Here is a 12,581-nt window from a genome sequence, read left to right as displayed (position 1 = left end):
ATCAATCAGCCTTTTCAAAACGAGCGCATCACAAACATTAGCCATAACTCTTACCCTGCCTGCCCCAACACAACACTTGAGTGCAAGGCCAACTGCCAGCAAAAAAATCTAAGTGAAAAATGACATTGCAGTCACTGTACTCTTTAAAATGTCCCCATGTAGCTAGAGGTTAAATCCCTGACTTCAACTTTAGACACAGTCCTTTGTGTAAACAGGGTAAAAAAAAAAAAACACTTATTCATAACACTAAAAAGCTATGATTATTGAACTCAGTAAATGAAATGCTCAAATAAGGTATAATCCATATGCCAAGGCTTCCAAAAACTCCTCTTTTCTTTTGCCACACATACACTGTGTATGAAGAAGAACAAGAAAAATATTAAGTACTCTTGAGTGCTTCTACACATGATTGTTAGTTACAGGACCAAGTTCCCAATGCTAGACATCTGTACTTCAAATTATGAGACGCATCTTCAACAAATAAATACCAGATGCTTTTACACTCTATCACGTGTGCACTGGAAAAAATAACATTAAATGCACGCAATATTAAGCACTATGTGAAAATTCCATTCCAATTAACTTGAAAACATCATATTATGTCAGTGACATAAGCTTGCAATTTAGGGGAAAGGGAAGGGAGGAAAGATAGCCAGCCTGAATGGGCAGACAAGAGCTTGGCTCCAGGCTCCCATTACGTTTTAGGTGGAAGCTTAGATTATAATACGCTGTCTGAAAGGCTGGAAAAGACTGTCACAAGAAACAGCGTATTTTGAATTAGTCTTTATCGTCCTGCCGCACCCTGCCCCATTTCTCACTGGTGTGGCCCTACACAGAGGTGCTGACTGACAGTCTGGCTCCAGCTGCATTTCTCACCCTAACTGCTAGCCCCCAGCTCTCACCAGCTAAGTAGCTATAGCTCCCTTAGCACACTCTTTGGAACTACAGAACAGAAACTCAATTTGTGCCTTATCTGTATTTCAGAGATGAAATACATACATATATTTAAACTGAAACTTCCAAACAGAAATTATGACAGTCTACACTGAGGTGTGCGTTTAGTGAAATCTCTATCAAATAATTCTGCAAATGAACAGTAAGTGAAAACATACAAGTGAATGCGTACCTTACGCTCACTAAGAGAGGATGACTAAACTTGAACAATCACTTTAAAAGTCCAAAAAACTATTGTGACATCACTCTGATTTTAATACCATATATTTTCATAAGCTGTTTTCTGATTTGAAGTACAAAGTGCTAAATACTAACTTTCACAGCATGAAGCTCATAAAGTTTATGGAAAACGTTATGAACACTTCTTCCTGACAAGGAGAAAAAAGACCACATTCATCTATTTTCCTAAGTTTTTACCTCAAAGAAGAACAAGTACCACAGCGTAAACATCCTTTTCTGAAAGAAAAAGGTAGGAAGCATTTGGGTCACTGGACAAATGCTTCGACATTTTAATTAGTACATAATATTTTTAATGACATTTGCATAATCTTTTATTATTTAATGCCTTTAGTCTCTTTTGCCCTTAAAACAAAATATTACTTCAATGACAAGTTAGGGTGTGTTCCTTAAACCAGATGTGTGATTCTGACTATATTTCTCATTTATGACAGTGCTTTTATGCATTTTTTACGTGTACTGTGAAACTAAGGTGATGGTTTTGGTGCAAAGTTCAGAGCAAAGAAAGGTGTGTTTAAACAAGGCATCAATTAGCAAGCTTTCACAAGCTTATCAATCAACAACCAACTGTAATTTAGAAGTTGCAATTCACCTCATTATAGTATATGGGAATCAAAGTTGGGCTTTTATTTCTTTTTGTGAAGAATGCTGTGCTATGCGATTAGTCATAATGAAGGCAAAACAAGCTCTCCATCACTCCAAAGGAAGTGTAAGTGTTCCATGGTATTCCGTATCAGAGAATGCCACTGGATCCCAAGGATCTCTTCTCACACTGCAACATGCCTTTTACAGGTAGAGGACTACTGAATCACTGAACAGTATGAGTAAGGGCAAAATTAGCCAGAGATAAAGCCTACACTCAGAGTGGCTGCTAAAAGCCAAACTGTTCCTGAATAGGCTAAAAGCCTGTCAGTACAAAGCTAAGCCATCAAATACCTTTTTAACAAACTTGAACCAATAGATCTGTATTATATCAGACCAATCTCTTACAGAACGTGGACACAGACAGTACTGGGACTCATAAAAATGAGTTACCTTGACAAATCATGGCCCCATAATAATCACATTAAGCTGACACAGATGAAGGTTGCTGCCAGTGGGTTCTGTCAAATCTTTCCTCTCTTGTGGGTCCCCATTACTTTTGTTGCGTCAGCATTGTCACTGCCATTGCTTGCTGAGTCAGGTGAAGAAACCAATCTGTCTAGAAACACTTGCAAAAAAAAAAATACTACTTTCAGAGGGATTCTTTTCTTGAAGCAGCTCAACCTAGTTCAAACAGATCAAAATGCCAACAACAGGACAAGAAAAATGTGTAGGTGAGAGGTGGAATCAAACTCCACTTGCAGTGATGCCCCCACTCCTTTCAACCTCCACTCATTTTAGCCTAATTTGACTACGACCTGCACCTTCTGTCACTGCACATCAAAATTTCTGCTGGTTTGAGCTCTTGAAGGCTTCTGAAATGAAAATAAAAAGTTTTAGAAAATAGCGCGCACCTCTCTTCTGAAAGACGTTCTAGCTCTGTTTCAACAAAACAAGAAGATATTCCTCAAGTCTACCTGAAATATGAGGACAATACAGCTAAGCCATCAAAACTATTTTAGTAGGAGACAAAAGCCCATCACCTGCAAACACAGCTAATAGAAACGACTTTTCCCAAAGAACAATGCTATTCCCGGTGTTCTCTTATCTCATTGTGGCAAAGAAAATCACGTGGTGAGGCTCTAGAAGCTACACAATGGATGTTGTTTGATCTATCATTCTCTTGGCAATGGCCAAGAGAGAAACCATTTTCCACTAGCCCATGGTAACCACAGCTTTGGTCTCCCACTGTGACTGTCAAATGAGTAATGACTGAGTAAGTGACAGTGTTTAACAGTACTCCCTTGGAGTTCAGCAGCTGAGGCTTTCAGTTACTGCTCCAAGCTCCTTGCTTTGTATCTAGGATCACAGACTCATAACCATGGCTATAACCACAATTACTATATGACTCCATGCACAATTACAAGCATAACAGAGCTTCCTGATCCATTTGTCCTGTTGAAATATAGCCTTGCGCTCTCTCTAACAAATCACAAGTCTCCCCATTGCCTCCCAATATAGTATACTCCTGGACCTTGATGTCATATTTTAATAAAGGCAGAGAACTTCTGATAGAGGGAACATTTCAACAGCGGCCTCAAGTCCAGCCAGCTATTGTTCCGACAGTGACACAGCAATCAGATAAAACCAAACAACAGATTAAAAATAGTAAAAAATAAACAATGTACTTTGTCGCACACTAAATATTGACAAAACAATTCTCACATATTCACTTAAGTATGTAGGTATTCCCCTGGTTTTCAAATAGGGAAGTGAAGTCAAAGTATACGACTTCCCTAAGCCAGGTAAAAGCTGCCCGGGTGACTTAGGGACTGGTGGACAGGAAGAAGAGGTAGTCTGAGGAGCAGTAAATTGAGGAGTTGTACTGATGCTAAATCAAGCAAAGCACACCAACTGTTCTGCTGCAGGTTAGCCTTGACTATGCATGACGAGATATTCATTTACCTACCAAGTATAGCATTATTCTTACTTTTTTGCTTTCTCATGTCTGGGACACCTTTGATCATATTTCTAAGCATGCTAAAAACATTCGCTTTTGCTCCTTCTCAAATATTTCACACAAATCATTTCACTCTTCCGACAACAACAAGGGCAACGTGAAATAAATACTGCAGCATATTTTACATATTTGTCACCTCTTGGTCTAAGAAGCTTCCCTAAGAAAAAAGTGTGTTGTAGGAATAAGTCTCTGAAATTCTCCTGAGAACATTTCAAGGCTAATGGGACTGGGATGCTGTAGGAAGCAGGGCAAGGAACAGCTTCACAGAACAAAGCGGAAGATGGAACAGATGATCATCAGGGAAGGTATGACCAAGTTACGGACTGTTTCTGTGCTCACTTTCACTCTGTTGTGATAGAAGATACTTGGCACAAAACAATAATGGTCTAGTGGCCTGGTCTAGCGGTTGGTGACCGTGCACACAGCAGGGGGGTTGAAACTAGATGATCTTTGAGGTCCTTTTCAACCCAGGCCCTGATTCTATGATTCTAGGAATAACCAAAGAGCAAGCGCACAGCTGCAGCTTTCTGGGGAGAGCAGAAAGGTAGCTTGCTGATGTGTTAATTCATTACACTGGGATATCATCAAAACCACCTCAGAAAATGGTGGCTAAAATTGTACTTTATAAAATAGGTCAAGTCAGTTTGCTTTTTACACATCCAAATACTTGAAAGAACAAAAAACATTTTTTTTCCCTGTTTGGCTAGAAATATCTAAATTCCCTGCCTGTACATGGTTATTTTGAGATCAAGATTCACTGAAAAACAAGGTACGCTGAAAAGCAAGCAGTCCTCACAAAACAGCCCACTGTCACATTGGAAATACTTAAAGCTTACTAGTCTGGAATTTTTCATCCCTGGTCAAGTTCATTTACTGAGGAGTGCAAAGTGACAATCAGTACCCATACAAAACAGGAGTCTGCAATGCCACTCACAGCAGGAACTTCTCTGTATCGGTTACTGGAATTATGGCCTCCGTTCAGCTGTAGTATTCTGAATTGCAGAAGAAAAAAAACAAAGGCAGACACTGAGTAACTCTAGTGAAAATGAGTAACTATGTAGCTGGGCACTCGCATTGCAGACGACACTGAAGCGTGTACCAACAGCCTTTTAAAACCATGCCACTCTCAGCTCCATCCTCTCTGGTGACAGCTACGAAACAAAAGTATCAGCAATAACAATTGATTATTAACACTTTTCAACTGAGTGCCAATAGCAGCAGACGGAAAATGCCATTAGTCTTGTTCAAGATCAAATTCATCAGCTCTGCTCTTCAACGAAAAAGAAGTTAGAGAAACAAAAAAAGTATTAATCTGATGCCACATTTAGAGTTAATGTTGAAGTTCAGATTTACAAGGTTCCACCTGGTACTTTGCTCAGCAGAAGGTCAGTTGTATTCTAGCTCTGCACAAGGTTTACATGCTTAAAATAGCATATGTAGTAATGTCTTGTATTATGCTCTTTATCATCTAGATTTGTGCACACTCGAGAAAGTCCCTAATTAAAATGTTCAAAAGGCCCTTATGTTTCACATTCCTTACAGCTAGACAAGCATGTCATCTCATTCTCTGTATGTTGTTAAAATAAAAAAGAAAGTCAGTGCACAGAGAGCCCAGATTTTCCTCTGTTCTGCTACGCAGCTCCACTGATTCAGCACAGTTACTCTCATATGAGTCCTGCTTAAGGGCCTTACTGAGAGTAGGACTGAATAGGCTATTTTCACTGATAGCAAAGGATGTTAAATCCAATCTGCATCCATGACACAGAATGATCTAGGTCAGTTAGCAAACAGAGCTTATTGAAATAATGTTGTTTTATAACACTGACAGATGATAAATAGATATCTAAGTGCAAGAAGCAGTGACCACATCTGCACAGTGAGGACTGCCCTGATGAAGAGCTTGGGCAGGGCAGAAAGGAGATGCAACTCGAAGAGAGCTCCAACAGGATGCTTAGAAAAACAAGTGTGCCTGCAGTTTATACAGCTGGATGAGGGGCTAACTAGCAGCACAGAAGTGATTTTAGCTGTGCGGGTGACCCTCATGTCACTGACACTGAAATATTCTCAGTAATTCAGGCTGGGAGGTAAAGGCGAGGCAGAATAGTAGGACACATATAAAGAAGGATGCTGAACATTGGAGGAACAGAAGAAAAGAGTCACACACACACAAAAAAAAAACATTTTTAGACTGGAGAAATAAAGAGAATCAAAAACAATTATTTGTTCAAGCTTCAAAAATAAGATTGCGCAGCAGCTTGACAATAGGCTAACTGACAGTAGGAGGTCTTCATTGGAAAAACATAGCAAATACCGAAGGCAAAAGCCAGGTAAATTCAAAGACAAAATATGGTGCAAAATGAGGAAGGGGGAACCAGAGAAGGCAGGAATTTGGAATCAGGGAAGCCGGAAATGGCAGGCTACTGCATTGTGCTGTCTGTAGATCAAGTTACTGGCATTAATACACCGGTAACTAAGCAACATGTTAGGGGTCTGCAGTACACTACATATTTATACACACGTATAGCACAAAAGACAAAAAGCAATTCTAACAAAAGCAACTTAGCACACTGTTGCCTATTACCTCTATTCGAATATGCTGACAGTTATTCGTACAACAAATATTCAAATTAGCAGGCAAATTCAAAGCAGGAAAGATCTGTGCTCACGTAGACTTAAACTTACATGAAAAAAAACTGCTATGGTTTTATAAATTCAGCTGTAATATGATAGATCTTTGCATAAGCAAAGCAACATATGGCAGGTACTGTGCTAAGCCACCCATACCGGCATTGTGGAAGACAGGTTACAGAGGGTAGGAACAACAAATGCTGTGATAATATATATGGAAAATCCGAAATCTGTGCTGTACTAACAGATTGCAAAAGAAATTGCAGAAGGCTCCACCACCGCACATCAGTTGCCACTTGCATACTTAGTATTACGTGCATCTCTCACTGTACTTGAGTCCTTCGTACTGGATTCCAACTCCAAGAGCAAGCCATTGGTGGGAAAAGTGAGGGAAAGAAATGAGAGCTTTTCTCTGTGAAGGAATGAGAATGGAAACTGCCCTTCACAGAAGGCACAAATTCCTGTTCACTACTACATTTCTTGTTATGTTGAACCCCTCTGTTCCACTGCCACACATTCCCAAGCTTCAGCTGACATCTCCCAAATTCACATGGGTTCAGCAGTGAAGCAGGACAGTGAATCTCAGGGACTGCCGATGTTAGCTGGCAGGTGTCATTTGACAGAGGAGATCCGAGGAGGTGGCAAACTTCTCTTTTACAGTAGCCAGGGTTACAGCACTCTTTCCAGAACTGGTCTGGGTTTTAGTTCCATCTAAAGGAAACTGAGCTTGTTGTTCTCATTTTGCAGGTGAGTGTCAGCAAACCAAATGCTATATTTAAATACAGCAAATAAGTGACAGTGTGCATAAGTACACAGCCTTTGGGGAAGAAGAGCTATGTTCTAGTCCTTATGAAGCACTGAAGGCCTTTTTAACAAGTCTCTAGCAATACGAAGACACACAGAACCTTTGGGAGTACATGATGTTAAAAAGGCACTAGCTTGCTAAGCTGTGAAACTCAAATTGGTCTTCTGTAGTAAGTTTATGAAGTGTAATGAAGTGGCAAGAGAAGCACACATGCTGGTTGCTGGTGAGAAAGCACAGTGACTCTCTGGAAGCATACAGAGAGACTGTGACTCACATGACAATTTGGTGCAGAAAGAGAGATAATACAGAACGGCAGCCTCTGAAATAAGATGAAGGTGGAAGAGAAAAGCAAAGTCAATTTTCAGTGGCCACCACATTTAAATGCACTTAACTGTAACTCATTTTGCCCTTATAGGCTGGGATCTTGAAAATGCACTGTAGCAGGATTTTATTTCCTTGCACATTGGTATGTATGCATTTAGTTCCACATGCATCTAGTTGCTTGCAGTTTTGTTATATCTTATTTCCCATCTATTGAATACTCCAGTTTTGGCCTTAACCATATAATCACTTAAATGATATTTTTACACATTGATTCTTGAACAGAAATAGTCCTGCAGAGGACTGTCTGGACGAGAGTCGGTTGCCTAAGGTTAAGCACACAAAGCCCTATGAGAAGACTGATACTATCCAAAATGTCTGCACGTAGCTGGCAAATTTGACATAGGAGCTGCAGCTTTCTGCCACAGTAGATGAGGCAAAATCCCCAGCAAGGGACCTAACTGGCAGTTGATGTCTATGCTTAGGCACATGAATTTCACGTTTCACATGAGGCCTACATGCCTACAGGGGCCAAGGCAGCCACTGAAGCAGTCACAGGTTACAAGTTACTTGATGCACTCTTATTTTCTACAGTTCATTTAACATCAAGCAGTTCTATGGGAAAATCGAGAAAAACGACCTGTGGGTGAACATCATAATGAAAAAAAGGTAACACAAAAATGCGAGCAGCAAGACAGCCAATAAATATAGGAATAATGGATCTAATAGGTTAAAACTGAGAAATGAGAAAACTGAAGCAGTGTGGAAGAATGCTACTACCAGGTAACTTACCTCCATGATTTCACTAAGGAAATGCCTAGTTAAATACTTGGGTATATCACAGAAGTGACCTATAATCAACATCTAAAACATAAGATATTCTTTTAACCATTACTTTGCTATATAACTTTATTTTACTGTTTATGTCAAAAACAGCTCTGATGGTATTTTGTGCATCAGCACTGTCAAGCCAATACTGTTGAATTGTCACACTTGGAAGTGAACACATGGAGGTTTTTCTAGATTTTAGCCTGATGAGCCAACAGAAAGGCAAGCCTTTCCTAAAGGCAGCACTTCACAGGCTCGTTGTGCCTTTAAAGGGCCAAAACAGAACAGTGAAGTAGCTAGCGATCTATTAGATCAGTGAAATTCTGCAGTCTCGTCAAGCAAAACTTCTCATGCCTGAAGAAGAAAACAAATGGTTCGGAAGCACAGCCCTTTCCTAAGATGTGCTTTATGTGGAGCGCAGCCAATACATCACTTTTTCCAGGATGCATCAGTGCTACACTTCTCCAACAGTCAGAAAACAATACAATCTCCAATATTAATTGCTTTGAATGCCCTGAAAATAAGAATTCAGCATAGCTTGGTTGTTTGTCTTTCCAAAAGGGTTGCTTCGTTACAATATAAACAGCTGGCAGTATATTACATAAGCTTCCTAATACATTGGTCCCTGTTGAAAATAACAAAGTTTTCCAATTACCAGAGAGATGCTAACTTAGAGATACTGAAGGCCATGCTACTGAAAGAGGCATCTCAGCTTAGCAAGCTACACAGCAAACGTGAATGGTCTTTGAAGCTGTAACACTGCCAGTAGTGGAACTCAGGCAAACTACACGTGGAAATTCCATGCCCTACGCAGCTCTAACATACACATTTCTATCTTATAAATAAGAAGATCGCATCTCACATTTATCCCTCTGCACACTCTCCCTTCATAATGTCATGTGTACTGCCCAACCAGAACAACTCATTCAGGACCACTGTTGGCATGGCAGAACTGCAGGGCCCTTCCACATGCAGCAAAGACAACAGTAGGAGCTACAGTAGAGTTGACGGTAGCATCACTTAAGAGGAAGAGAGCACCTCAGCAAGAACACGGGCCCACCTGCATTGCTTAAACACTAGGGAGGCTGCTCTTCTCAGCTCTGCTCTTGCCTCTGCTGTGAACTCATGGCATGACATACTGTGGTGCATCAGTTATCTTTACTGCATGGCAACATACAGTACTTCCGTTTATCTTTTTTTTAAATGAGATTATAATCTCTTTGGTCAGACGCACTCTTATTATGCGCATATGTAAGCAATACGTCAGCGTCAATACCTTCCCAGTTTCAATTGCTTTTCTGTGTTAATAAAGTCCCATCTTTATCAATGAGACCTTTGTTGCCAGTTTCAGCAAGGAAGGGACCGGCCTGAATGGGCCACAGGGACAAGGCCCGCCGAGAAAAGCCTCTGGTTATTGCTGTGGGGCAGCTGTGCTTGTGCCGGCGTTAAACAAGCTGCAAGGCATGGGGAGACGCTCAGCTGCCTCCCTTGCCCCTTTTCAATTCTGTCTTTAAAGAAAAATGAGAAACGCTGTAAAAAGTTTGCCTCGTCCCTACCTGCAACTTTCCTCAATCATACACCACATTACAAAAAAAAAAAAAAAAAAAACGCAAAGCACAAAGCCCGATCCCCCACCTAATCGCGCAGGGTCGGGCAGCACGCGGAGCGGGCGCAGCCCAGTGTTAACAGCCGCGGGTTGCTCGGGCAGCGCGCTGCTGCTCCCACCTACGGCACCTTGACGACAGCTGGCACCTGCTCGCCGCAAGCCCCGCGCAGCGTTAGGAGAGCGGCGGGGAAAAGCGAAAAGCACGGGGGAAAAGACGCCGCGCAAAGCGCGCAGCGCGGCCGCCGCCGGGCCGAGGCGGACACGCTCGTCCGCCCAGCACAGTCCTGCCGGGCCGGCTCCGCTCGGGCCCCGCGGCAGGCCGCACCTGCCCGGCCGCACTCACCCGTCGGTGCCGCCGCTGGGGTGGTAGGCGGTGAGCACCACGCCGCGGGAGCCGGACAGCCAGCTCATGGTGCGCGCCGCCGCATCCCTTCTGCGGACGCTGAGGCGGAGCGAGGCGGCCCGGCCGCGACTCGGCTCGGCGCTGCACAGCCTCCCGCCGGAGCACAGCGCAGCGGGGCAGGGCCGGTGACGGCAGCGCGGCCCGCCGAGACCGCGTCCCTCGTGCTCCTCTACCTCCGCCTCCTCCTCCCGCCGCCGCCTCGGGGACCGGGCGCCCGGCAGCACCAGCGGGAGGGTCACGGCGGCCGCTTCCGGCTGCGGAGCGCTGCGGCTGCCCGCGGCCCGCTCCTGCCGCCTCGTGCCAGCCTCGGGCTGCAGCCGGCGTGGAAGCGCCGCGGAGGAGTCAAATTACCGCGCTTTGAGCGCCGTGCAACGGGGCGGGAGCACGGCTGCTGCCCGCGGACGGGGCTTGGGGGTGGCTCTGACGATAGAAACCGGGGTCGTTCTCAGATTCTGGTGCTGCTATGCATGCTGTCTGTTTCACTGAATCACAGCAGGTCGTTCCACGCTTGCTTTAACTTCTCCTACATGAAACGGATTTTATTTAAATTACAATCTATCATTAAAAGAATTCCACCGAGCGGCAGGGTCAGACGAGGACACAGGGAGCTGGGCTGCCTCGTAGCTGCCGTGTCCTTCCCCAGCGTCTGACTATAGCCGCTTTTGCCATCAGGAAATTGATTGGCTTCAATGTTAACATAACTATCTCATTTCTTTTCCCCTTTCAAGGAAAAAAAAATCATGAAACTGATTTGCTTGCAATGAAAAATCTGAAAAATTCAGCTCTGAGTGTCCTGGTACATGCAGGTTTCTCAAGGCCTGTATCCTCATTTATCTAAACCATTGTACCCTTAAATAGGAGCACAGAGATTCCGGCCTGCACTCTAAGGAGCAGATGAGGGAACTGGGATTGTTCTGTCTGGAGGAGGCTCAGGGGAGACCTTATCACTCTAAAATTACCTGAAGGGAGGTTGTACTAAAGTGAGGGTCAGCATCTCTTCCCAGGTAATAGCAATAGGACAAGAGATTATGGCTTTAAGTTGTGCCAGGGGAACTTCTAGTTGGATATTAGGAAAAAATTATTCTCAGAAAGAGTGGTGATGCATTTGAAACAAGCTGCAAAGGGAGGTAGTGGAGTCACTGTCCCTGGAGATGTTCAAGAAACATGTAGATCTGGCACTGAAGAACATGGTTAGTGGACGTGGTGGTGATGAGTTGACGGCTGGATTCAATGATGTTAAAGGTCTTTTCCAACCTCAATGATTCTATGATTTAGTGGAGCACTGCCCTCAGGCGGAGCAGGGCCAACGCGTCCTTCAGAACCCACCATGTGCTCGGAGCTGGGAGCTATTGGCTTTGCAGAGTTCATGGGTGATGTCCAGGCATAACTGGACTTTGTCATTGACTTAAGCAGATAACTTTATCCAGGTTTCTTCTTAAAAGGGTGGCCTTGTATGGAACACCAAGCGGGCTGTCCTTTACTGCTTTGAAAAAGGTCATGTCGCTGTGAAGTTTCAAGCCACTGCTGAGGGGCCCAATCCCTTCCTCCACCACTGAAGGTCAAGTTCAGCCTGTGCTTTAGGTACAAGAAAACAACTGGGGGCAGAGGTGTGTTCAGCAAATCCTGGCTCTTCCACGTCTTATGGAAGATGCTTTATCTGTAAGCAACTTGCCAGATTTTTTGGACTATTTTTTTGTACAGAAATTCACATTTTTTTTTTCTAATTTCAGGGCCGTGGCAGGATCCCGTTATATCCCAGCACACAGCTACAGTGCATCATCTCTCAGGCTGTGTCTGAAAGGCAGAAATCGATTCCTCGCATGCAGACACATGCAACACTCAACTGTTTGCACTGCTCATTTTAGAAGTACATCAGCATGAGATGAGAAAGCACCCTATTAATATACGTCACTACACCTACTTACTGTTGCCTTTGGCTCTTTCTTTAAATGCATGTGTTTAATTGTTGAACACTTATGCAGAATACACAATTATTTTGTTAAGGACCCAACCTTTTCTTTTAAATTGAAACAAGAAAACTAACAATGTAAATTAAATGAAATTGCCTTAGGACCTGGCAGTTTCTAAAATGTTCAGCTAACTGGCTGCATGCCACGTACTCTACTTGATTGTAAAACTTCCTTCAAAGAGGAGAAGGAGAGGAGAGGAGAGGAGAGGAGAGGAGAGGAGAGGAGAG

General features: G+C 43.2%; 1 protein-coding gene and 1 long non-coding RNA gene across 4 annotated transcripts in view; one reads left to right on the top strand and one right to left on the bottom strand.

The window, feature by feature from the left end:
• ARHGAP18 (Rho GTPase activating protein 18) overlaps window positions 1–12,581 on the bottom strand; it is an 85,143-nt gene that overhangs the window by 49,777 nt on the left and 22,785 nt on the right. Inside the window, exon 1 of one of the 3 annotated variants that reach the window (XM_021391150.1) lies at window positions 10,325–10,567. The exons of 1 other annotated variant lie outside the window; for it this stretch is intronic. In XM_021391150.1, the coding sequence (XP_021246825.1) occupies window positions 10,325–10,392 (68 nt within the window). In that variant the 5' untranslated portion in view covers window positions 10,393–10,567. Of the gene's footprint in view, window positions 1–2,226; window positions 2,377–10,324; window positions 10,568–12,581 lie in introns of those variants that run through there. One more of the 3 variants, XM_021391152.1, reaches the window with a different exon arrangement.
• On the top strand, window positions 10,849–12,305 carry LOC110395989. The gene is made up of 2 exons (XR_002436723.1): window positions 10,849–11,991; window positions 12,115–12,305. It is a non-coding gene; the product is annotated as an uncharacterized LOC110395989 (long non-coding RNA).

The sequence above is a fragment of the Numida meleagris genome, chromosome 3, assembly GCF_002078875.1.
Source record: "Numida meleagris isolate 19003 breed g44 Domestic line chromosome 3, NumMel1.0, whole genome shotgun sequence".
In the NCBI taxonomy this organism is placed as follows: Eukaryota; Metazoa; Chordata; class Aves; order Galliformes; family Numididae; genus Numida; species Numida meleagris.
This window is presented reverse-complemented; position numbering and strand designations above follow the sequence as displayed.